This window comes from Tachyglossus aculeatus, chromosome 5 (assembly GCF_015852505.1).
Source record: "Tachyglossus aculeatus isolate mTacAcu1 chromosome 5, mTacAcu1.pri, whole genome shotgun sequence".
Taxonomy (NCBI): Eukaryota; Metazoa; Chordata; class Mammalia; order Monotremata; family Tachyglossidae; genus Tachyglossus; species Tachyglossus aculeatus.
Window position 1 is genome coordinate 100,383,373 of NC_052070.1, and position 26,116 is coordinate 100,409,488.

Here is a 26,116-nt window from a genome sequence, read left to right on the forward strand (position 1 = left end):
CTGGGTGAAAAGATCAGTCATTGGGGGCGGGGATAACGGGGCGTGGGGGTTGGTTGTGTGTGTGTGTGTGTGTGTGTGTGCGTGCGCATGCAATTGTGTTTGGTTTGAATCTATTACCTCTCCTATGGTCCAACTGGGCAAGCCATTTGCCTTCCACAATAGGTTTTTTACAGAAGCTACAGCAGTGCTAACTTCCAGGCCAAGACAAGACAAGTAGCAATGTCCCAGTTAGCTGGTGGCCAAGCGTGGCATTCCTCCTTGGGTGGAATGACCCTGGGGCCCCTCCCAAGCCACCCCCGACTCACTCAGGTCTTGGGATTGCTGTGTCGGCTCTTCCAAGGGCTCACCAAGGGGGATCCAGCCGCCATCCAGGAGGGAAAGTCCAGAGCCGCCCGCCGGGCTGAATTACAGGATTTTCCTCACACAGCTGGCTTTGTTTCCACAGCTGTGTCAGCATTCACTCCCAGCCCACCAAGGTGAGGTAGCTTGGCCCCTCTCAGCTCCATCAGAGAGGAAGCAGGCTTTGGCATCGGGGAGAATGAGCTCAACCCAACACTGGGCCCCTCGTCTGCCTGGGGCTAAGTCAATTCACTACGATCTTCCAGAACAGAGACTTCTCCCTACTTCTCTATCCTCTACCACCAACTGGCAGCCCCCCACCCCTCCTAAGTCCAGCCTCCCCCCACCCCTGGGGCTTACCTTCACGGCCACCAGCATCTTATCCTTTGTCGGACTGAGATTGTAGCACTCTGCCAGGAACACCTTCCCAAAGGCCCCCTCTCCCAGTTCCCTCTTCAGCACGATGTCTCTCCGCTTAATGTGCTGAACGTCTGCAGGGCAGGTTGAGGGAGAAAAGGGAAGACCACAAGAGAGAGTCAATCCAGAGACGGAGTTCCTCTAGACTGTAAACTTGTTATGGGCAGGGAATGTGTCTGCTTATTCTGTTGTACTGTACTCTCCCAAGTGCTTAGTCCAATGCTCTGCACATAGTAAGTACTCAATAAATACCATTGATTGATAGATTGATTGAGAGCGAAAGGGCACGGAGTCTTTGAAAGAGTCCCAAATGAGTTTCTCCATTTTAGACAGGGAGATAGCAGCAGCCACTCTCAACCTGCCACACTGGGGCATGCAGAGGGTTAATAGATTCCAGCCTGGAAGCCACCAAGGAGGCAGTGTGACTGAGTGGAAAGAACATGATACTGGAAGTCGGAACACTAGGACTTCCTTCTGCATCATTTATGCACTTGGATCTGTGATTTGGGTATTTGATATTCACCCCACCCTTAACCCCAAAGTACTAATGTACATATCTTTGAAGTGTGACTTAGTGGATAGAGCCCGGGCTTGGGAGTCACAGGTCATGGGTTCTAATCCCGACTCCTCCACTTGTCAGCTGTGTGACTTTGGGCAAGTCACTTAACTTTTCTGTGCCTCAGTTACCTCATCTGTAAAATGGGGACTAAGACTGTTAGTTCCCTGACTTACGGTCAGGGAACATGACTGCCAACTCTGATGTATCATACTCTCCCAAGCAATTAGTACAGTAGTCTGTACAGAGTAAGTACTCAATAAATACCACTGATGATAATAGTAGTAGAAGTAGCAGCAGTGATTGCAGTTGTACACTAGTAGTAATAATCATAGTAGCAACAGTACAGCAGTAGCTTTAGAAGTAGTAGTAGGAGGAGCAGTAGCTTTAGTAGTAGTACTAATAATAATAATGGTATTTATTAAGTGCTTACTATATGCCAAGCACTGTTCTAAGCACTGGGGTAGATACAAGGTAATCAGGCTGTCCCATGTGGGGCTCACAGTCTTAATCACCATTTTGCAGATGAAGTAATGAGGTACAGAGAAGTTAAGCAACTTACCCAAGGTCACAGAGTAGTAATGCTACTTACTGAGCCTCTATAGAATGCAACATATTGCCCTAAGCTCTTGGGAAATAAAACAGAAGCCAAACTCTCGCTCTCTGCTCACAAGAGACTTTGCTCTCTAATGGGATGGACCTATAGGGAAATGTTCACAGTGGAATTAGAATAAATCAAATTCAGTATATACTTAACCTCTTGGTGTCTCAAGTTCCCCCTCTGTAAAATGAGAAGTACATTACTGCTCCTACTATATCAGTACTAGTACTATTTTTGCTACCATTACTACTACACTCAGTCAATTGCATTTATTGAGAGCTTACTATGTGCAGAGCACTGTACTAAGCACTTGGGAAAGTGCAGTCTAACAGAGTAGGTAGACATGTTCCCTGCCCACAACAAGATTACAGTCCAGCGGGGGTGACAGGCATTAATATAAATAAATAAATTGTGAATGTGTACATAAGTGCTGTGGGGCTGAGGGAAAGGTGAATAAAGGGGGCAAGTCCAAGAAGAAGGTTGACAGAGAAGCATGTGAGAAGAGGAACTGAGAACCGAGTTGGAGGAGTTATGCTTTTAATAAGGCTTTGAAAGTGAGGAGAGTGATTGCCTTTTAGATATGAAGAGGGAGGGCATTCCAGAGGCAGGATGTGGGTGAGAGGTTGGCAGCAAGATAGATGAGATCAAGGTCCAGTGAATAGGTTGGCATTAGAAGAGCGAAGTGTGCAGGCTGAAATCATGGAGCTAAGGTAGAAACGGGCAAGATGATTGAATGCTTTAAAATAGTACTACTACTTCTGTTACTATACTACTACTTTAACTGTTATTAACACCTCTACTACTATTTCTACTCCTTCTACTACTAGTACTTCTAATCTAAAACTCAATATGTCTAAGACTGAACTCCTTATCTTCCCTCCCAAACCCTGCCCTCTCCCTGACTTTCCCATCACTGTTGACGGCACTACCATCCTTCCCGTCTCACAAGGCCGCAACCTTGGTGTCATCCTCGACTCTGCTCTCTCTTTCACCCTTCACGTCCAATCTGTCACCAAAACCTGCCAGTCTCACCTCCGTAACATCTCCAAGATCTGCCCTTTCCACTCCATCCAAACCACTACCCTGCTCGTTCAATCTCTCATCCTATCCCGACTAGATTACTGCATCAGCCTCCTCTCTGATCTCCCATCCTCCTGTCTCTCCCCACTTCAATCTATACTTCATGCTGCTGGATCATCTTTGTGCAGAAATGCTGTGGGCGTGTTACTCCCCTCCTCAAAAATCTCCAGTGACTACCAATCAACCTACACATCAGGCAAAAACTCCTCACTCTCGGCTTCAAGGTTCTCCATCACCTCGCCCCCTCCTACCTCACCTCCCTTCTCTCCTTCTACAGCCCAGCTCGCACCCTCCACTCCTCTGCTGCTAACCTCCTCACTGTGCCTCGTTCTCACCTGTCCCACCATCAGCCCCCAGCCCACATCCTCCCCCTGGCCTGGAATGCCCTCCCTCCGCATATTCGCCAAGCTAGCTCTCTTCCTCCCTTCAAAGCCCTACTGAGAACTCACCTCCTCCAGAAGGCCTTCCCAGACTGAGCCCCCTCCTTCTCCCCCTCCTCCCCCTCCCCATCCCCCCCGCCCTACCTCCTTCCCCTCCCCACAGCACCTGTATCTATGTTTGTACAGATTTATTACTCTATTTTACTTGTACATATTTACTATTTTGTTTATTTTATTTTATTAATATGTGTTGTTTTGTTGTATGTCTCCCCCTTCTAGACTGTGAGCCCGCTATTGGGTAGGGACCATCTCTGTTTGTTACCAACTTGTACTTCCCAAGTGCTTAGTACAGTGCTCTACACACAGTAAGCCCTCAATAATATGATTGATTGAATGAATGAATGAATGAACTACTACTACTACTACTGCTACTATTCCTACTACTCAGGGTGGTCCCAGACACCACCAGCCTCTGCTCTCTGCATGATCTCCCAAAACACACCTGGGCAACTCCAGACATAGTGTGAAGATTAAGCTAAAGATTATGTCTGTCCAAGGGGTTGCCTAGTTCCATTTAGCAGAGAAATGCAACAGGGCTCTCGCTCTTGACAAAACAGGAAAGGCAACAAAGGCCCAGAGAGGTCAAGTGGCTTACCCAGAACACACAGCAACTCGATGGCTGTGTTGGGATTGGAGTCAATTTCAGCTCCCAGCAGCCTCCAAATTCAAGACACAGCTTTAGAAAGTGAGCTCATTGTGAGCCAGGAATATGTCTGATGTACTGTTGTATTGTACTCTCCCAAGTGCAAGAGTGCAGTACTCTGCACACAATAAGTGCTCAATGAATATGATTGATTGACTGACTGATGACTGATTCTGACCCCTTAAAGGACTTTCTCACCCTCTTCCAGGGAAGTCAGAGCAGTGTGGAAGAAGACAAGGTTTACCAACATCCCCTAGCCCCAGTTCTTCCATCAGAAGAGCTATAGAAAACCTATAGAATGTATATATGGTCAGCCTATAGGGAACCATTTCCAGGCCCCCACTCCTTTGGTGATTGGTGGTAGCAACAGAGGACTATATAGAGCCTCCTCCATCCTGAAAGATTTCCCACCTGATGGTGAGGCTTGTCTTTGTTGGCCTAAGGCTGATTGACAGAAGCAATGAGATCTGTCAGCTGAGATGTTGAGACGCCAAGAACCTTGGCCTAGTGGTAAGTTCTTAATAAATATCATTGTTTGATTGACTGGGGACCAGATGGCCCTCAGTTCCACCCCAGTATTCACCTCCCTTGGTCTTACAAGTTGCCCAGAGGAAGAAGTCAATCAATCATTTAATCAGTGATTGCTGTAAGCAGAGCACTGTAGTAAGAGCTTGGGAGAGTAAAACAGAGTGGGTAGACACAGTCTCTGCTCTCAAGGAGTTTACAGTCTAGCGCATGGGAGGTTTGGGGAACATCAGGGATGAAGGTAAAATGTTTGTCTTTCTGGAACAACGCAGCATTCCAAGCAGCCATGACAACTGCCACTCCCACCATACATTCTTCATTCATGCATTCATATTTATTGAGCGCTTACTGTGGGCAGAGCACTGTACTTAGTGTTTGGGCGAGTACAATATAACAATAAACAGGCACATTACCTGCCCATCATCAGGAAGCGGGATCAAGGCGTGGTGGTCGGGGACATAGATCCAACAGATCCATAGATTCGATATGACTGCCCTCCTCCCCAGCATGGGCTCATTCTGTCTTGCTGAGGCCCAGGAAAAAGCAGGCTCAGTGGGCTGGATGGGATGGGGGAACGGCGAGCAGTCTGCATTCAGTGAGCCAGCAGGCTGCATGGGGATACTGCTCAAGCTGGAAGGGCGCCTGATTGCAAAATGGCATGTGGACCTCTCATTTTGTGGTCACGCCCCCTCTCTCTGGCCCCATTCCATCCTAATCAGAATGGTCAGCATTCGGGACACTGTCCTGCCTCATCCTCTGGTGTCTCCATGCCCCAAGCAAAAGAGTGGACAGCACTCTTCCCCCCCTGAATTCCCAGAAGACATTTCAAGCCCTAGGGATCCTGGATGCTCCTGGGAAAAGGGCAGAGAGAGGGCCCCCCCTCCCACCCCCTCCATCTTCCCCAGGGTCTAGAAGAAACATTCTCCATCTCTGACGTCCACGATGCTATTTGTAATCCTGTGTTTATTTTTATTTCCAGATCACAGTTCTGCTCGGAGCTGACTCTGGCTAAGTCATTTGACCCTGAAGCCAAACAGGGATGGATTTTCCTTGAAGGACTGGGGCATCAATCTCTTTTTACAGCCTGTCAGCTGAGCCTGGCTGAGATCAGGTCAGGAGGGCCAGACTTCAGGACACATCAGTGGGGGAGTGGGTACCGAGAGGGGCTGTGGGAACATATCCCCATCCAAGCTCAATCCAGCTGCTGAGGTGGGGGTGGGAGGCTTCATCTCAAGACTGCGGGAGAGGGGCCTGGTTGCATTGAAACTGCTGGCTCTGACCCTCCCTGCCTCTAGAGGGGAGAATCTCCCAGCAGGAAGCAGCTACCAATTACCAGAATCTCCACATATAATAATAATAATAATAATAATAATAATAATAATAATAATAATAATAATGGCATTTATTAAGCACTTACTATGTGCAAAGCACTGTTCTAAGCACTGGAGAGGTTACAATGTGATCAGGTTGTCCCACGGGGGGCTCACAATCTTAATCCTCATTTTCCAGATGAGGTAACTGAGGCACAGAGAAGTTAAGTGACTTGCCTAAAGTCACACAGCTGACAATTGGTGGAGCCGGTATTCGAACCCATGTACCCTGACTCCAAAACTCGTGCTCTTTCCACTGAGCCATGCTGCTTCCCAATAATAATTATGGCATTTGTTAATTGCTTTCAATGCTAAATGCTAATAATCTAATAATAATTATGGCATTTGTTAATTGCTGTCTAAATGCTAAATGCTGGGGTAGATATAAGATTATCAGATTGGATATGGTTCCTGTCTCCTACAGGGCTCATAGCCAAAGGGGGAAGGATTTAATCCCCATTTGACAGATGAGGAAACTGAGGCCCAGAGAATTTGAATGACCGGTCCAAAGTCACACAGCAGGCTACTGGCAGAGCCAGAAGTAGAACCCTAATCTCCTGATTCCCATTCCTGGCCCTGGCTAGGTGTCCAAATTTCAGATACAGACTGAGCTGGGCTGGGCTATCTGGTAAAATTCCCTTTTCTGGGAGAAGGGTGGAGGTGACTGGGATGTCTCTTCTCTCATCCCATTGGGTCGCACAACTCCTCCGTGGGCCTGCTACCCTCCACCCTCGCTTCCAGGGCTCTGCTCCCAGCCTAGTTATCTTATGCACCTCCAGCTTCTGCGGGGCATTCGCTGCGTCTCTCTCTCTCTCTCTCTCTTTCTCTCTCATGGCCAGGGACCTCCTCTGGGCACCTGTCACCCCCACATCCTGGCTCCTGAGGTCCTTGGCATCTCCCTCTACTGGACTTCCCCACTGCCTCCCCAGGATCCTGTACTAGCTCTTCCCCATGTCACTGAGGAGCCTCCATCCTGACCTGCCTCACATCGCTCTGGCAGGATAGAGAGAAGCAGCTTCAGCCTGGCACCACCACCACGAAACCTTGGGAACACCGGGCGGTTGCCGTTGGAGTGCTCACTGTGACCGCAGAGGTGACTGTGGACTCTGAACAGTGAGGAGCCTGAAATTCTGCTCCTCTAGCCACAGTGCACTACTGAGCTTGCTTTTGTCTCTATGTTTCATGTTTTGGTTTCATCTTTCCTAATGTATCCATCTCTGGTTCCCTCTCCCCCTGTTATTATTAGATAGAGAAGCAGCGTGGCTTAGTAGGAAGAGCACAGGCTTGGGAGTCTGAGGACATGGGTTCTAATCCGAGCTCTGCCACCTGTCCGCTGATTGACCTGGGGCAAGCCATTCAACTTCTCTGTGCCTCAGTAACCTCATCTGTAAAATGGGGATTAAGACTCTGATATTTCTATTTATAATTATATAATTCCATAGAATTATTGGTATTATAATATCCAGATATTTCTATAATTCTATTTATTTAAATTGATGCTAGTGATGCCTATTTACTTGTTTTGATATCTGTCTCCCCTTTTCTAGACTGTGAGCCTGTTGAGGGCAGGGATTGTCTCTATTTGTAGCTGAATTGTTCTTTCCAAGTGCTTAGTACAGTGCTCTGCACACAGTAAGCACTCAATAAATACAATTAAATGAATGAATGAATGAAGTGAGGACAACCTGATTACCTTGTATCTATCCTAGCACTTTGAACAGTGCTTGGCACATAGTAAGTGCTTAGCTAATACTATTATTATTATTATTATTATTATTATTATTATTATTATTATTATTATGAGTGAGGGACAGGGACTATGCCTAATTCCCACTAGTGTATTTTTCCCAGCACTTAGTACAGTGCTCTGAATACAGTAAGTGCTTAATAAATACTCTTATTATTACTATTACTGCTACTAATACGGCTACTGCTCCTCTTCCAAGCACTTCTACTTCTGAAAGTATCAGGCCTGTATCTCTCTCTCTCTGGCTCCTCTGACTTTTCTGTAACTGTCTTCCTGCAACTATTTGTTTCTCTGTCTCTCTCTGTCTGCCTCATTGTTTCTTTCTGTATCTGCCACTTTCAATGTCTCTCTCTGGCTGCCTCTGGCTTTACCTTTCTCTGAGGAAATGTCCTCACTCCATCCTTTTGGTGGCCAGAGCTGCCCTCAAAACCTGCCTGGCAACAGTCTCCTCCTAGTTCCATGTTCACCCAACGCCCTGGTGTTTATATGCCAGACTGCTCCCTGGCCCTGGCTGCTCTTTATTTTAAAATTTATTTTAAAATGTTTATTTTATTTTAGTAATCCAAGTAAAGACCACTCCCTCCTTCCCCCTCCCCTCCCACTGGACAGGATTCACCAGTGAAGCCTGGTGGAAAGTGCGCAGGCCTGAGAGTCAGAGAACCTCTGTTCTAACACTGGTTCCACCATCTGCCTGCTGTGTGATCTGGGATGAGTGGCTTAACTTCTCCGTGCCTCGATTTCCTCATCTGCCAAATAGGAATGAAGTAGCCTTTCTCCTTCCCCCTTAGACTGTGAGCCCTCTGTGGGACAGGGATTGTGTCTGACCTGGTTATCTCGTGTCTGCCCCATAGTTCCCCATGTCATATTGTAAACACATAACAAATATCTCACACACACACACACTCTCACACGTACAAAAAACCCAAAAAACTATTTGCAGTGTGCTTCTGGTTAAACCCCACGTTCCCTGTTCTCCCTGTCTCTGTCTCCTTTCCTCCAGCTCTACCAAGAAGAAGCAGTGGGGCAGGGACTAACCAAGCATACACACACACACACACACACACCAAACAAACAAACCCATCCCCCCTAAAAAAAACAATTGCAGTGTGCTGCTGGTTAAACCCTGCCTTTCCTGGTCTATCTCTCTCTCTCTCTCCTTTCCTCCAGCTCACCCAAGAAGGAGGGATAGGGATGGGACTAACCAAGTGTACGCATACACACAGAAATACACACAGACACACACGCACACTAGATACCATCCCACCCTAATAGTTGCTGATCAGTGGGGCACAGCCTGGATTTTCCTATGCTATGTGGCATCTATAATAAAGTGGTAGAGCCCCGGCTTGCCTCTTTATTCCTGATGGCCCCGCTGGGTCATGAAAGGTGAATTCTCTCCCTCATTTAAAAAAATGATATTAAGTGCTTACTATTTACCAATCACTGTAACAAGCACTTAGTATAGTAAGTGCTTAAGAAATACCATATAAATAAATTCTGGGGTAAATACAGGCTAATCAGGTTGAAAGCAGTTCTAGTACTCACAGTCTTAATCTCCATTTTCCAGATGGGGAACCTGAGGCACAGAGAAGGGAAAATGGCTTGCTCAAGGCCACACAGCAGACAAACAGTGGAGCCGGGATTTGAGCCCATGTCCTCTGACACCCAGGCCCATGCTGTATCCACTAGGCTACGCTGCTTCTCTCATTAGTCAGTCACGGGAATTGGTAGATTGCGGCACCAGTCTCCCTTTTGCTACTTCAGTCCTTATTCTAATTACTGTCCTGCGGATCGCCAGCCCAGAAGGCTGACCACATGTCAACAAGGTGGCACTTCTGCTCCTTCACAGGGTGCAGCTGCTGAGGATGATGGTGGGGAGCTCACTCAGCAGATCCCGGGCCCATGGCCTTGGCCCCAGAGTATTCCCCATCCCAGGCTCTGTCCACCTTCCTAACCCCGCCACCACCATGCCCCCATCCCGCTCTGCCTATCTGGCTCCCCTGTCACCCTGGAGGCCCAGCACGGCTCTCAGTAAAGCTCCCACCAGGAGAAAGCTTTGACCCAAAATAGCCATAGCCGCCCCCTCCTGCTGCTCCACATTTAGATGCTGATCTTGCAAATGCCTCTACGGCGCAGATCAGCCCACCCTAGATGTGATTCCCACTTCTGGGCCCCTGGCTGCTTGTCAAGGACACCCCAGATCCCCTTCCGTCTTGGATTGCCCCTCCAACTCTGGTTCTGCAGCCCTCGTCCTCCCCTGGTTGAAATGTGGAGCCAGGGGCCAGGGAAAGTTCAGGTGGCCCCAGAATCCAGCAGCCACGAGCCAAAGGCCTAGCCAGTAAATGGAGACCTACAGCTAGAGCGGCTCGCAGCCGGGGAGGGGAGAAGAGAGGGTTTGGCAGGAGGAGCAGTGGGGAGGGAGAGGGAACAGGGAAGAGAAGGGAGAAGCTTTGAGAAGTGTGTGTTTTCTTCCCACTGGGCAGACCCTAGGGCTGCAGGCTGCCAAAGCACTCAGGATAAAGCATTAATTCAATACCACACATTTAATTACACATTATTTGAAATGGAATTTATCTCAATGGAGAAGAATGGCCTGCCCTAAGCCCCAGCTGTTAACTTTTTGAGGTGAAGGAGCGAGGGGCTGGGTTGGGCCTTGATCCAAGGCCCGTGGTGAAGGGGATGGGGACAGAGGGCAGGAGCTGGTTCTGATTTGGACATCAATTGCCAGCCTCTTTTCACTTGCCCTTCCCCAAACCTCCTCGCTACCTCTTATCTGTCTGGGGCACTTCGAAGGGCTGTGCACGTCCACTCTCACATCTTCCTCCCAGGGGGGTTTATCCTAGTGGGGCCAGGCCAGTCTCATGAGCTGGGATCTTATGGGCCTAGGTAAGATCCATTTCCCCAGTGCTCCCCACCATCAGGGGCTTCCCATTGGAAGTTAGCCCTCTCAGCCACTCCCAAGAGAAACCTTTCCAGAAGATCAGGCAAGGCTTCTCTACCCACTTCCTACCAGCAAGGTGGAGGTCCCTGATTCTCCCGAAGTGAGATTGACCCCCATCCCACAGCCCTGGTCCCCAGGCTGGGACAGATCCTACTGTGAGGATCGCATAAAAGCAAACCACTTTGACTATCCACTCTCAGGCTCTCCAGCATCCAACTCCCTTTTCTGTCCTGCCTCTTCTCTTCCAATATGCTGGTTGGTGCTCATTTCTCCTCCCTAGCAAACCCAACCCTAGCAACCCCTCTCTCTCACCTCTCCCTCTCTTGATCTATTTTCTCACCCTGGAACTCCCATCCCCTAAGCTTAACTAAATCAAGACTTTCTTCTCTTTGAAAGCCTCCAGAAAACTCACCTCCCCCATAAGGACTTCCTTGGTTACTCCCCATCCCCATTCCAAAGCATGCCATCCCATCAACCACCCCAGTACTTTAATGTTAATCGATCAATCAAGACTATTTATTAAGTGCTTTCTGTGTGCCGAGCTCTGCATCTAATGCTTGGGAGGGTGGATTATAAACGAGTTGGTAGACACATTCCCTGACCACAAGGAGCTTATGTGTTTATCTGCTTATTTATCTGTTATGGATTTGTTACAGACTCTCAGAGTCCTGAGCTGGCTGAGGGAACTGCTTAAACTCCATCCCAGCTGGCCCACCCCAGCCATAAAAGCGGTTTGAAAATTCTCAGTCCATCCCAAGCCCAGCCCCAAGATGAGAGTGGTGTCCCCTCCGTGTTGCGGGGTAAGTGGAGATGTGCACCAATCTAACAGATCCCAGTCTACGGGGAAGTGGCTGTTTCTGCAAACAAAGAAGGAGACTGTGTGTTCTGGGGAAGATTTCCAGCTCACGTTTCCCAACTCGAGAGATTCAGGCAGCGCAGCTCGGGGTGGAATAAAAATTCCCCATCTCAGGTGTCACTCGCTCTAAGATCGCCTGCCTGAGGCCCGCCTGGGACAACCCGGGACACTTCTTTGTCCCATACATTCCCCTCCCGCAAACCCTTGGCCTTCCTTCCTCTTCTGACACACGACTCCCCATCCCGGTCTCTTGGGGGCTGCTCAAGACCAAGGGTCTCTCCTCTGGCTCTGGTTAAGGTCCGAGTATCTCAGCCAAACTCATGGAGCAAGAAGATCCGGCCGAGAAGCCAGGAGTGAAAACATGAGGTGCTGAAAGATGGATCTCAGACTCGCAGTCTGAATTTGTCTCTTCCCTTCCGCCAACCTGGCTCGCCTTCTCTGCACCGCCCCCATGTCCTCTGGCTGTTTCTCTTCAAACTGGTTGGGGTGAGCTGTCCCTGAATGGAGTCATTCTAGTATGAACGACTTCCCTGGTTTATCTCCCCCAGTTCCAATGTGTCCACCAAAACCTTATTGGCCCCTTCAACCTGTTCTCACTGAAGGGAGTCCAGAGGCTGGCTCAGCAGAAGCCAGAAATCCCATTTAATGCCCCAAATTATTGTTATTATTATTATTTGTTAAGTGCTTACTATATGTTAAGTACAGTCCATGTCCCACATGGGGTTCAGTCTAAAAAAGAACTATTGAATTCCCATTTTACAGGAAACTGAAGCACAGAGAAATAAATGCTGAAGGGCCATGAGCAGTTCATGGGAGAGAAGTGTACTACTTAGACTGTGAGCCCCATATAATAAAAATAATAATAATAATAATAATAATGGCATTTATTAAGCACTTACTACATGCAAAGCACTGTTCTAAGCACTGGGGAGGTTACAAGGTGATCAGGTGGTCCCATGGGGGGTTCACAGTCTTAATCCCCTTTTACAGATGAGGGAACTGAGGCACAGAGAAGTTAAGTGACTTGCCCAAAGTCACACAGCTGACAATTGGTGGAGCTGGGATTTGAACCCATGACCTGTGACTCCAAAGCCTGCGCTCTTTCCACTGAGCCACGCTGCTTGGGACTGTGTGCAACCTGATCACCTTTAGTACAGAGCTTGGCACATAGTAAGCACTTGATAAGTATCATAAAAAAACACAAAGGCAGAGAGGAAGAGGCAGTGCAGATAGCTTAGTCACTGGATGAGGGTGAAGAAAAAGCCTGTCATGGGTTTTCCCCTTCTAGTACCATAAATGTGCCTCCCTATGCCCCTCATTCTGAAATTAACAAGTTTGGAGCTTCAGGGAAGGAGAGAACTTCAGGTGACAGAGTGGGGGAATGCATTCAGCAGCGGGGAAGAATGGCCATGATATGGCCAAACAGAACTCTTCATTTTCCCACCCAAACCCTGTCCTCACCTTGACTTTCCCATCACTGTAGACAGCACCACCATCCTCCCTGTCTCACAACCCCGTAACCTTGGCCTTATCCTCAGCTCATCTCTCTCTTCAACCCACACATTCAATCTGTCATCAATTTCTGTCCGTTCAACCTCCACAACTTCACTAAAATTCATCCTTTCCTCTCCATCCAAACTGCTACCATATTAATCCAAGCATTTATCCTATCTTGCCTTCTGTAGCCTCCTACTGACTTCCCTGCCTCCTGTCTCCCCTGTCTCCAGTCCATACTTCACTCTGCTGCATGGATCATTTTTCTACTAAAACATTCTTTCCATGTTTCCCCACTCCTCAAGATCATCCAGCAGTTGCCCATCCATCTCTGCATCAAACGAAAACTCCTTACCATAGGCTTTAAAGTACTCAATGACCTTGACCCCTCCTACCTCACCTCCCTGATGTCCTACAACGCAGCCCACACATTTTGCTACTCTAATGCCAACCTACTCACTGTACTTTGATCTCATCTACCTCGCAACTGACCTCTTTCCTATGTCCCGTTTCTGACATAGAACACTCCTTCAGATCCAACGGACTATCACTCTCCCCACTTTTAAAACCTTATTAAAATCACATCTCCTCCAAGAGACCTTCCCCAACTAAGCCCTCATTTCCTCTTCTCCCACTCCCTCTGTGCCACCCTTGAATTTGAATTTGCACCCTTTATTCACCCCTCCCTCAGACCCACAGCACTTAGGTGCATATCCATAATTTCTTTCTTCAAATTAATATCTGTTTCCCACCTCTAGACTGCAAGCTCATGTGGGCAGGGAATATGTTCACCAACTCTGTTATATTATACTCTCCAAAACACTTAGTACAGTGTGCTGAACACAGTAAGTGCTCAATAAAAGCAACTGATGGATAGATTGATTAAATGATGAGGTTAGAGGGACTGTGCAGATTTGTGTGAAGCCAACACCTTGAGATGGTCCAAGCTGAGATAAGCATTTCTATACTATACCGTATAAGTATGGAACAGGAGAGGGGTCCCAGACACATCTATAACAAAGCCCCTTTTTGAGCATCCCCGTGGGAGAGCTCTTAAGAAGTATCAAACATCAATCATTACCCAGAGTGATTTCAGCTGGAACACAGCCAAGGCTAGAGGAGGAATAGGGAAGGAGAAGCAAGCTATAAAAGTTGGAGGGGAAGAAACCTCAGAACTAGAGTTGGACCCTGCCAGAAGTCCAAGACAGAAATAAGTATTTAGATGGTGGTTGGCGGAATGGCTGATTTTCATCAGGGTCAACTAATAATAATGATTGTGGTATTTGTTAAGTGCTACTCTGTGCTAAGCACTGTACTAAGTAGTGGGGCAGATACAAGATAATCAGGTCCCACATGGGATTCACAGTCTAAGAAGGAAGGAGAACAAGTATTGAAACTCCATTATGCAGAGGAGAGAAGTGAAGTGACTCGTCCAAGGTCACACAGCAGAAAAATGAGAGAGCTGGGATTACAACCCAGGTCCTCTGGCTCCCAGGCCCATTCTCTTTCCACTAGGTCACACTGCTTCCGTACCAAAGAAGGACCTGTGGATGATGAACCCATAAAGGAGAGGCTAACAAAGACAGCAGTGGTTCATTCATTCATTCATCATATTTATTGAGCACTTACTGCATACAGAGAACTGTCCTAGGGAACCCTGTCTTTGGTTTTAAATTAAGAACAAGAACCAGATTAGGGATGGGCAGTTATTCCTGGACCAAGTGTATGACTGTTTTACAGCTACTGTTGCTGTTGAAACTTTCAGCCAAGTTTTCAGAACAAAAGAAGAGTGCTTCTGTAGCAGTAATATTAGTAGCAGCCGTAGTAGTAGTAGTGGTGATAATAATAGTGGAAGTGTTGGTAGTGGTAGCAACAGTACTAGTATTACTAGTATTAATAGTAACTGTAGTAATAGTAGAAGTATTGTTTGTACTAGCGGTAGTAGTAGTAATAGAAGTATTGATCATAGTATCAGTAGCGATATTAGTATGAGAAGCAGTGTGGCTCAATGGAAAGAGCCCGGGCTTTGGAGTCAGAGGTGATGGGTTCAAATACTGCCTCTGCCAATTGTTAGCTGTGTGACTTTGGGCAAGTCACTTAACTTCTCTGTGCCTCAGTTCCCTCATCTGTAAAATGGGGATTAAGACTGTGAGTCCCCTGTGGGACAACCTGATCACCTTGTAACTTCCCCAGTGCTTAGAACAGTGCTTTGCACATAGTAAGCACTTAATAAATGCTATCATTATTAGTAGTAGTAGTAGTAGTAATAGTAGTACAGTAGTAGCAAGAACAGCAGTAGGTCTGTGCCACTGTTCCAAGTATAGAAGCCTGGCTTGTCATTGAGAATAATAATAATGATAACAATAATAATATTTGTTAAAAGCCATTTGCCATGTATTGCAGTATATACAAAATAATCAGATCCCACCTGAATCTCACAGTTTAAGTAGAAGGGAGAACAGGGACCTGAGGCACAGAGAAGTGAAGTGACCTGCCCAAGATCACACAGCAGGGAAGGGGTGAAGCCAAGATTAGGACTCAGGTTCTCCAACTCCCAGGCCCAGCTTGTCTTGAGAACACTGGGTACCTTCTCCTCATCCCCTGAGGTCAGCTAGCAGTGTGGCTTAGGGGAAAGAGCATGGGCTTGGGAGTTAGAGGACATGGGTTCTAATCCTGGTTCTGCCACTTGTCTGCTGTGTGACCTTGGGCAAGTCACTTAACATCCCTGTGCCTCAGTTCCCTCATCTGTAAAATGGAGATTAAGACTGTGAGCTTCCCATGGGACAATCAGATAACCTTGTATCTACCCCAGTCCTTAGAACAGTGCCTGGCACAGAGTAAGCACTTAACAGATACCACAATTATTATTATTGTTACCTTCCCTTGATGATGACTAATAATAACAGTAATAATTATGGTATTTGTAAAACGTTTACTGTGTGCCAAGCACTGCTGTAAGCGCTGGGGTAGATACAAAGTACAATGGCATTGTTTTCTGATGGAAACGAGAGGGAGGCTTGGTTAGAACTCAAGCCACAGTCTCCTGGTCCGCAGCCCCTTCGGGAGTGGGATTCTGCTTCTTTGGCATGCGCGGTGGAAACCCCAGAATAGCCAGGTGTTTCGTTTACCCGTCTAGCCCTGGCTACATGGTTGCACATCAGCAAGTCTTAGTGGGAAAAGCCCAAGTCTGAGAATCAGGGGACCTCAGTTCAAACCCCAGTTCAAACCTTGGACATGACACTTAATTTTTCTGTGCCTCAGTTTCCATGGCTGTGAAATGGGGGTCAGATACCTGTTCTCCCTCTCCAGGTGGGACAGAAACTGTGCCCGATCTACTCATAGTTTTCTATCTCAGTGCTGTGCAGCAAGTAAGCATTTAACAAATGCCACATTTATTTTGATTATCATCAGCCCATCAGTGATGCTTATTGAGTGCTTTCTCCATGCAGGGCACTGGACTAGACTGTCAACCTGTAGTGGGGAAGGAATGTGTCTGTTGATTGTTGTATTGCACTCTCCCAGGAGCTTAGTACAGTGCTCTGCACACAGTAAGCACTCAGTAAATACGATTTAATTGAATGACTAAATGACTAAGCACTTGGGAGAGTGCATAAACAGACCAGTGGCCAGCAGACCACAGATCTCCCCACACCTCCCATCACCCCTTGAAAAACTGGCAAGTGGATTAAGAACCCCAAATTTTGCTCCTGAGAGGGCTTAGGTCCCCATCTAAACTTGGAAGTGCTTCCTTCCTTGACTTTCTCTCCAAAGTTCCACCTCCAGCACCACACCACACCACCCATTCCGAACCTCTGCTTCCTCAGCCGTGAACCTGGTACAGGGCCTTGTCATAACCCGGCTGGAGGAGCAAACTCATGGCCCCTGCTCCATACCTCTGATCTGCCCCGGCAGCTCCTTCCGCAGAGTGGCTAGCAGATTAGTCACACATGGCCTCCTGGCCTCGCCCCCGCCCTCCTCGTCAAACTCTGCTTTTCCAGGTGTTTTCCCACCACATCCTCCAAGCTGCTTTCCAAGAGTTTCCCCACACCAGATGTTAAATGCACCGGCTGCTTGTTTCCTGGTCTGTCTCTTGACCCTTTTTTTTCTTCTTTTTTTTTTTTCCTAAGGAAAATAGGTTCTGACTAAAGGCATTCTGTTTACCCCTTTCCAAGCTTCTGGACTCCTCTTTCCCTGCCAGAGACTCAGACCGATCAGCTTAGGGTTCACTGGGCTCAGATCCTCTCTGTCTTCCCTGGCCTCTCCTCGGAGGAAAGCACTACTGGGGTGTGGGTAGCTGTGCACAAACGAAAACCACCACACCTCATTTGTTCATTCTTCAATCATATATATTGAGTGGTTAATGTGTGCAGAGCATTGTACTAAGAAATTGAGAAAGTACAATACAAGCATAAACAGACCCTCCTGCCCACAACGAGCTTAGCCGTTGTCCTCTGGGAAATGAGGGGGTGAGGCAGTTAGGGAGCGAGGAAGAGGTAGGGAAGAGAATGACTCAAACCCCGGATTAGCCTCCCGTCGATTCCAGTTTATTTATTTATATTAATGACTGTCTCCTCCTCTAGACTGAAAGCTCATTGTGGGCAAGGAATGTATCTGTTTATTGGATATTGTGCTCTCCCAAGAGCTTAGTTTAGTGCCCTGCACGCATTAAGCTCTCAATCAATATGATGGAATGAATGAATGAAGTTGTTGGAGGACGGATGAGGAAGTTGGGGAGGGTCTGACGGAAATGGAGCCGTCTGTGGGAGGGGGTATCTGAGAGGATCCCCTAGAAACACTCGTGTCACTGTTAGAATACGGGCCAGCTAAGCTGGCAAGGCCGGATATTCTCCCCCACAGGACTGGTCCATTGCCCGTCCTTCCCATGGGGCCACACTGTGCAACTGAACATAGGGGCATGGCCTAAATGGAAAGAGCAAGGGCCTGAGAGGCCGAGGACCTGGGTTCTGATCCCAGATAAGCCACTTGTCTGCTGTGTGACCTAGAGCAAGCCACTTAACATCTCTGTGCTTCAGTTCCCTCATTTGTAAAATGGGGATTCAATGTTTGTTCCCCTTCCTACTTAGACAGTGATCCCTGTATGGGACAGGGATTGTGTCTGATATAATTATCTTGCATTTACCCCACACTTAACATCTGGTTAGGCACATAGCAGGCCCTTAATACATATCAATCACTATTATTATCATTATGGACTTATTGCCAACAGATCCACCTGAGTCTCTCTTGAGCCTTTTTACAGACCTCTCTCTTAAAGCTCTTCTACTGTTTAATTCAATCATATTTATTGAGCACTTACTGTGTGCAAAGCACTTTACTAAGCGCTTGCCAGAGTACAATACAACAATAAACTGACACATTCCCTGCCCACAACTTCATGAATCCATTTAACTCTTCTCAACCTTTCTAATCCCCCCACCTTTCCCCATAACAACCAGTGGCGACCTCTCATATAAATCGGACAATTTCTCCTTGCTGTCTTTGGCTTGCAGAACTCTCCAGTGAATAACATGTATAAACTTAATCACCCTCTTTCTGGGTGAAGGGTGATTTCACCTCAGCATTTTTCTCTAAGGGAAATCTCCAGACTGTAAGTATGTTGTGGACAAGGAATGTTGTCTACCAACTCTGTTGTATTGAACTCTCCCAAGCACTTAGTACAGTCCTCTGTACACAGAAAACACTCGGTGATTGATTGACTGGTCTGGTCCTCCCAACCCCAAATGACAGAGGAGGGAGCACAAGGCTCGGATGAGTCTAAAGTGATGTAGGATACCAGGAGAGGGTGTCCAGGAGTTCCAAGGGCAGCCAACTCAGTCATTATGTTTGATCACCTCTACGGGCTGGTGGGTAGGTGGAAGGGCCAACAGGCCAGCAGATGCTCAGTGATTCAAAGGAACAGTAGAGTGGGGAGAACTAGGTTTTGTTTTGTTGTCTGTCTCCCCCTTCTAGACCGTGAGCCTGTTGTTGGGTAGGGACCGTATATATGTTGCTGACTTGTACTTCCCAAGCACTTAGTACAGTGCTCTGCACACAGTAAGCACTCAATAAAAATGATTGAATGAATGAACAAATACCATAGGGACCGCCTCTATATGTTGCCAACTTGTACTTTCCAAGCGCTTAGTACACTGCTTTGCACATAGTAAGCACTCAATAAATACAATTGAATGAATGAATGAATGAATAATTATGACTCCTGCAATGTCCAATCCCTGGGGAACTGTACCTCCCATGGGCAAGGCAGGCAAGAGCCCAAGAGCTGCTTAGGGTTCCTGTGACTCCTGTGTAAACACAAAGTAATAATGATAATAATAATTGTTACTATTGGCACCATTAATAATAATTGTTTAGCATTTAATATTTGCCAAGGACTGTACTAAGTACTGAGGTAGATTGAATCCAGTACCTACCCTATGTGGGGTTCACGGTCTTAAGCAGGGGAATTTAATCCTCATTTTACAGATGAGGAAACTGAGGCACAGAGAAGTTAACTCACTTTCCCAAAGTCACACAGCAGGCAAACAGTGGAGCCGGGATTAAAATCCAAGTCTCTCAACTATCTGGCATGGGATCTTTCCACTAGACACTGCTGAGAAGTCCCTGGGTACCTCAGCCCAAGCAGGAGGCTGGGTGGGCTGTCCCCTGAGCTAATACAGGATCATAGCGCTTACGATCACCAGGAAGGATCAACCATCTCCCAAACAATCCTGCTTCTGTGCTTCATCAACCCTGCTTTCCCCCACACACACACACATTCACAGGCTTAATTACCATTTTCACAAACAACAGGGATGATTCTTATAAACTGGAAAATCCCTGAGCACATTGCATTTATTCCAGCTCACTGAAACTCTTGGTAAGTAATGAAGAGGAGGTGATCAGCCACCAGGAACCTCAGATCAGGCTTGGTATGGAACGTATGAAGGCCTGAGATGCAGGACAAATCCCCCCATTTGACCATTTTTATTATTATTGTTATTATTCTTATTATTATATTTGTTAAGCACTTACTATATGTCAAGCACTATTCTAAGCATGGGGGTAAATCAGTTTGGACAAAGTCCTTGTCCCACATGGGGCTCACAGTCTAAGGAGGAGGGAGAACAAGGATTTAATCCCCATTGTACAGTTGAGGAAACTGAGGCTCAGAAAAGTTCAGTGACTTGCCCAAGGTCTCAAAACAAGCAATTGGAACAACCAACTTACTGAGTGCTTGCTGTGGGCTGAACATTGTACTAATCACTTGGGAGAACCCAATATAATAGAGTTGATAAACACAATCCCTGTCCTCATAGAGTTTACCTTTCTGAAATTACACTCCTCCAGAATTAATCTCTGATGTCCCCACCCTAAATACCCTTCAGTTACCACCTCAGCACTTCTGCACTCCATAAGTACTTGAGAACATCAATTGATCAGTCAATTCATTCATTCAGTCATATTTATTGGGCACTTACTGTGTACAGAGTGCTGTAAAAAGTGCTTGGGAAGTACAATACAACAGAGTTAGTGGAGACATTCCTCAACCACAACAAACTTTCTAATCTGTTGCTACTTCCTACCTTTAATTTATCTTTGCATCTGTTTCCCCTTAAAGACCGTAATCTTCCTGATGACAGGCATCATAACTACCTCTCTGTTATAGTCTCCCAAGGGCATAGTACCTTGCTGTGCAAAATAGTAAGCCTTCAAACAATATGAATGGTGGGTTGGTTGGTAACCCAGTTCATGGCAGTTTCCATAATGGGAGAGTGGGGACTCAGGGCCCCAGGGAAGGGACAAGAGCAGGGCTCTGCTCTCTGTGACATCATTATCTGCCAATTTTATTATTGCCATAGCATATTGATTGTTTACACCCTGTGATGCCATTGCCTACTTATATCATTGCTACTGTTTTATTGCTTCTGCATCTCAATTGTTAACCTCCCGCTGTACTGTCACTCGCCCTGCTGACCTCACCATGAACTTTCAATTCCCTTGCTCCCAACTGCCATTCCCATTCCTCACCTTCCCCTTCCCCCTCCCACCCAGCTTTTTCCCTCCCTCTCCCCCACCAAGACCACTCCCCCTCACCCCCTACCAAGGATCCCTCTGTACCAGCTCCAGTCCTCCACTCCTCCCTCCTGGCCCCCTCCCTCCCCTTCTCCCCGCCCCCACCCCATCCCAGTTCTCCTTTCCCATCGCCACCCCTCTTCCTACTCTCCCCGCCCAGGCCCCCGCCAACTCATCCCAATCCAAACCCTCCCCAGCCCTCACACCCTTCCCTCTCCCTCCCCTCCCTCGACAACGGCTGCCCAGTGTGGCCTCTGGAACCCCCACTCCATTTTAAGTAAGATCGCTTTCATCCTAGACATATTCCTTCCAGCTCTCTCCTTCTCCTCGCCCTAACTGAAACATGGCTGTCTCCGGACGACACGGTCTCTTCTGCTGCTCTCTCCACTGGAGGCCTCTTCTTCTCCCACTCTCCCAGACTCACCGGAAAAGGAGGAGGTGTCAGTTTCCTTCTCGCCCCCCGATGTCGCTTTCACACTATCCCTCCTCCCCCTTCCCTTTCCTTCCCTTCCTTTGAAGCCCACATTATTCGCCTCTACCACCCCCTCCAGATTCTTGTAGCCATCATCTACCACCCTCTTGGCCCCACTTACAACTTCTTTAACGACTTTGACCCCTTCCTCACCTTCCTTCTCTCCTTCTCCATGCCCACTCTGATCCTCGGAGACTTCAACATCCACATGGCTATCCCTGATGACTCCTCTGCCGCCCGTCTTCTATCTCTCCTCGACGCTGCCAAACTTTTCCTCCATCCCACCTCACCCACTCACCAACTTGGTCATACCCTCGACCTCATCATCTCCTGCCGCTGCACTGTGTCCACCCTCACCAACTCTGAAATCCCTCTCTCTGATCATAATCTTCTCACCTGCCTCCTCACTCACACTCCTTTCCCCTGTAAATCCATATTACTCCCTCACAGAGATCTCCGCTCTCTTGACCCCATCCATCTTTCGGAGCACCTCACACCCCACCTCGCTGCCCTCTCCTCTCTACCCAGTCTTGATGATCAGATTACTGCTCTCAACTCTACCCTTTCTACTCAGCTAGACTCACTCGCTCCCCTTTCCCTTCGCCGCTCTCGTACCACTAACCCACAGCCCTGGATCACTGCCACTGTCCGCCTCCTTCGCTCTTATGCTCGAGCTGCTGAACGCTGCTGGTGAAAGTCTAAACACCATGCCAACCTCGTTCACTTCAAGTTTATCCTTTCCTGCCTTAACTCAGCCCGCTCTTCTGCCAGACAAAACTATTTCTCCTCCCTTATTGACACCCATGCCCATCACCCCCGCCAGCTCTTCCGTACATTCAACTCCCTTCTCAGGCCCCCGGTTCCTCCCCCTCCACCTTCCCTCACCCCCAACGATCTGGCCTCCTACTTCATTAACAAAATTAAATCCATCAGGTCCGACCTCCCCAAAGTCACTTCCCCCCCTTCTCCAGCCCCCCGGCTCTCAACACTCTCTGCTACTCTCCCATCCTTCCCAGCACTATCCTCAGAGGAGCTCTCCTCCCTCCTCTCAAGTGCTACTCGTTCAAGGAGTTGCCCATGTCTCTCCCATCCTAAAAAAACCTCTCTCAACCCCACCTCACCTTCTAGTTATCGCCCCATATCCCTCCTACCATTCCTTTCCAAACTCCTTGAATGAGTTGTCTACATGCGCTGCCTAGAATTCCTCAACAACAACTTTCTCCTCGACCCCCTCCAGTCTGGCTTCCATCCCCTACATACCATGGAAACTGCCCTCTCAAAGGTCACCAATGACCTCCTGCTTGCCAAATCCAACGGCTCATACTCTGTCCTAATACTCCTCGACCTCTCAGCTGCCTTCAACACTGTGGACCACCCTCTTCTCCTCAACACGCTATCTGACCTTGGCTTCACAGACTCCGTCCTCTCCTGGTTCTCCTCTTATCTCTCCGGTCGTTCATTCTCAGTCTCTTTTGCAGGCTCCTCCTCCCTCTCCAATCCCCTTACTGTGGGGGTTCCCCAAGGTTCAGTGCTTGGTCCCCTTCTGTTCTCGATCTACACGCACTCCCTTGGTGACCTCATTCGCTCCCACGGCTTCAACTATCATCTCTATGCTGATGACACCCAGATCTACATCTCTGCCCCTGCTCTCTCCCCCTCTCTCCAGGCTCGCATCTCCTCCTGCCTTCAGGACATCTTCATCTGGATGTGTGCCCGCCACCTAAAACTCAACATGTCCAAGACGGAACTCCTTGTCTTCCCTCCCAAACCCTGCCCTCTCCCTGACTTTGCCATCTCTGTTGACGGCACTACCATCCTTCCCGTCTCACAAGCCCGCAACCTTGGTGTCATCCTCGACTCTGCTCTCTCATTCACCCCTCACATCCAAGCCATCACCAAAACCTGCCAGTCTCAGCTCCACAACATTGCCAAGATCTGCCCTTTCCTCTCCATCCATACCGCTACCCTGCTCATTCAAGCTCTCATCCTATCCCATCTGGACTACTGCATCAGCCTTCTCTCTGATCTCCCATCCTCGTGTCTCTCCCCACTTCAATCCATACTTCATGCTGCTGCCCGGATTGTCTTTGTCCAGAAACGCTCTGGGCATGTTACTCCCCTCCTCAAAAATCTCCAGTGGCTACCAATCAATCTGTGCATCAGGCAGAAACTCCTCACCCTGGGCTTCAAGGCTCTCCATCACCTTGCCCCCTCCTACCTCACATCCCTTCACTCCTTCTACAGCCCAGCCCGCACCCTCCGCTCCTCTGTCGCTAATCTCCTCACTGTACCTCGTTCTCGCCTGTCCCGCCACCGACCCCCGGCCCACAATCATCCCCCGGGCCTGGAATGCCCTCCCTCTGCCCATTCGCCAAGCTAGCTCTCTTCCTCCCTTCAAGGCCCTACTGAGAGCTCACCTCCTCCAGGAGACCTTCCCAAACTGAGCCCCTTCCTTCCTCTCCCTCTCGTCCCCCTCTCCATCCCCCCATCTTACCTCCTTCCCTTCCCCACAGCACCTGTATATATGCATATATGTTTGTACATATTTATTACTCTATTTATTTATTTATTTTACTTGTACATATCTATTCTATTTATTTTATTTTATTAGTATGTTTGGTTTTGTTCTCTGTCTCCCCCTTTTAGACTGTGAGCCCACTGTTGGGTAGGGACTATCTCTATATGTTGCCAACTTGTACTTCCCAAGCGCTTAGTACGGTGCTCTGCACACAGTAAGCGCTCAATAAATACGATTGATTGATTGAATAAATACAACTGAATGAATGAATGAATCATGTCAAAAATTTTCTTGGTCAAACTGCCAACCAGGAGATTGCTTTTGTTTTTATGGTGTTTGTTAAGCACTTAATTCTCATCAAGCACCATTCCAAGGCCTGGGGAAGATAACAAGTTAATCTGGTCAGGCACGATTCCTACCACACATGGGGCTCACACTACAAGTAGGAGGCAGAAAAGGTATCAAATCCCCAATTTACAGTTGTGGCAACTGAGGTGCCGTAAAGCTAAGTGACTCACCCAAGGTCAGACAAGTGGAAGGCCCAGGATTAGAACATATGTCCTCTGACTTCTAAGTCCATGCACTTTCCACTAAGCAATGCTATTCTCACCAGGGGACACTCTGCTTCAAATCAGACTCAAGGCTTCAGGGCCTGAGGGCCTTACCCCAGCCCTGACCCTGACCACAGTGGCTTCTACAGGCCCCGGGGAGCCATCTGCAGGGCAGATGGGTGGGATGAGGGGCTTAATGGGGAGTCATGTTAACATTCCTCTGCTCTGGGACTTCCAATTACCGGCATCAAGGAAGCAGGGAGAAGTGATTTCTTGTGGCCTATCTATATAAAAGGCCAGTTGTGGGCTTGGAGATAACAGTAATAATAACTGTGGCTCTGTGCCAAGCTCTGGGGTAGCTATAACATAATAAGATCAGACACGGTCCTTGTTCTGCATCAGGCTCACAGTCTGAGGGGAAGGAAGGAGAGCAGCGTGGCTTAGTGGAAAGAGCACGGGTTTGGGAGTCAGAGGTCATGGGTTCTAATCCCGGCTCCGCCAGTTGTCAGCTGTGTGACCTAAGGCAAGTCCCTTAAATTCTTTGTGCCTCAGTTACCTCATCTGTAAAACGGGGATGAAGACTGGGAGCCCCACATGGGACCTGATTATCTTGTATCTACCCCAGCGCTTAGAACAGTGCCTGGCACATATTAAGTGCTTAACCAATACCAACATTATTACGATTATTAAGAGGTATTAAATCTCCATTTCATAGATGAGGAGACAGGGGCACAGAGCAGAGAAGTAACTAGTCCAAGGTAACACCAAAGGCAAGCAGTGGAGCTGGGATTTGAACCCATTTCTCCGATCTTCCAGGCCTGTGCTCTTCAGGTCTGTTCCTCTTTTCAGCGTCCTGAACCTCTCACTCAGTCCACCAAGCTGGAAGTCTGGCCCTCAGTAGCTCCTGGCTCTGGGGAGGCTTTGCTTGGGGCACAGACCTGGCTCCTACATGGGCCACCCAATAATAATGATAATAATAATGATAATAAGAGCAACAATTGTTATAGTATTTTTTAGGGACTTCTTATGTGCCAGGCACTGTTCTAAGTACAGAGGTGGATACAACCAAGTCGGGTTGGACACACCCCTGTCCCACATAGGGTTGGCACTCTCAATGCCCATTTTACAGATAAGGTAACTGAGGCACAGAGGAGTGAAGTGACTTGCCCAAGGTCACACAGCAGACAAGTGGCAGAGCTGGGATTAGAATCCCCAACCTTCTGAGTCCCAGGCTCTATCCACTATGCCATGCTGCATCTCTGGCATTACGCTCTCACAGGATAATAAAGGGCCACAGAGGGCTGCGTTTAGCGGTCATTCTCACTGCCAGCTCCAGGAAATCAGCACCTTCAGAAAGGGTCACAGCAAGGAGCACCACCTTCAGCCGACAATAAATGTTTCTCAATCCTTTTCCCCCGCAGTGACGAAACTTCTCCCTGACTCAATCCCCACCCACGCCAAGCTCTGGGGCATGGGAGATAGGTGGCATTATG

General features: G+C 48.0%; 1 protein-coding gene across 2 annotated transcripts in view; it reads right to left on the bottom strand.

The window, feature by feature from the left end:
- NTRK3 (neurotrophic receptor tyrosine kinase 3) overlaps positions 1–26,116 on the bottom strand; it is a 375,014-nt gene that overhangs the window by 50,886 nt on the left and 298,012 nt on the right. For both annotated transcript variants that reach the window (XM_038746593.1, XM_038746595.1), the window contains exon 13: positions 700–830. In XM_038746593.1, coding sequence (XP_038602521.1) covers positions 700–830 — 131 coding nt within the window. The remainder of the gene's footprint in view (positions 1–699; positions 831–26,116) is intronic.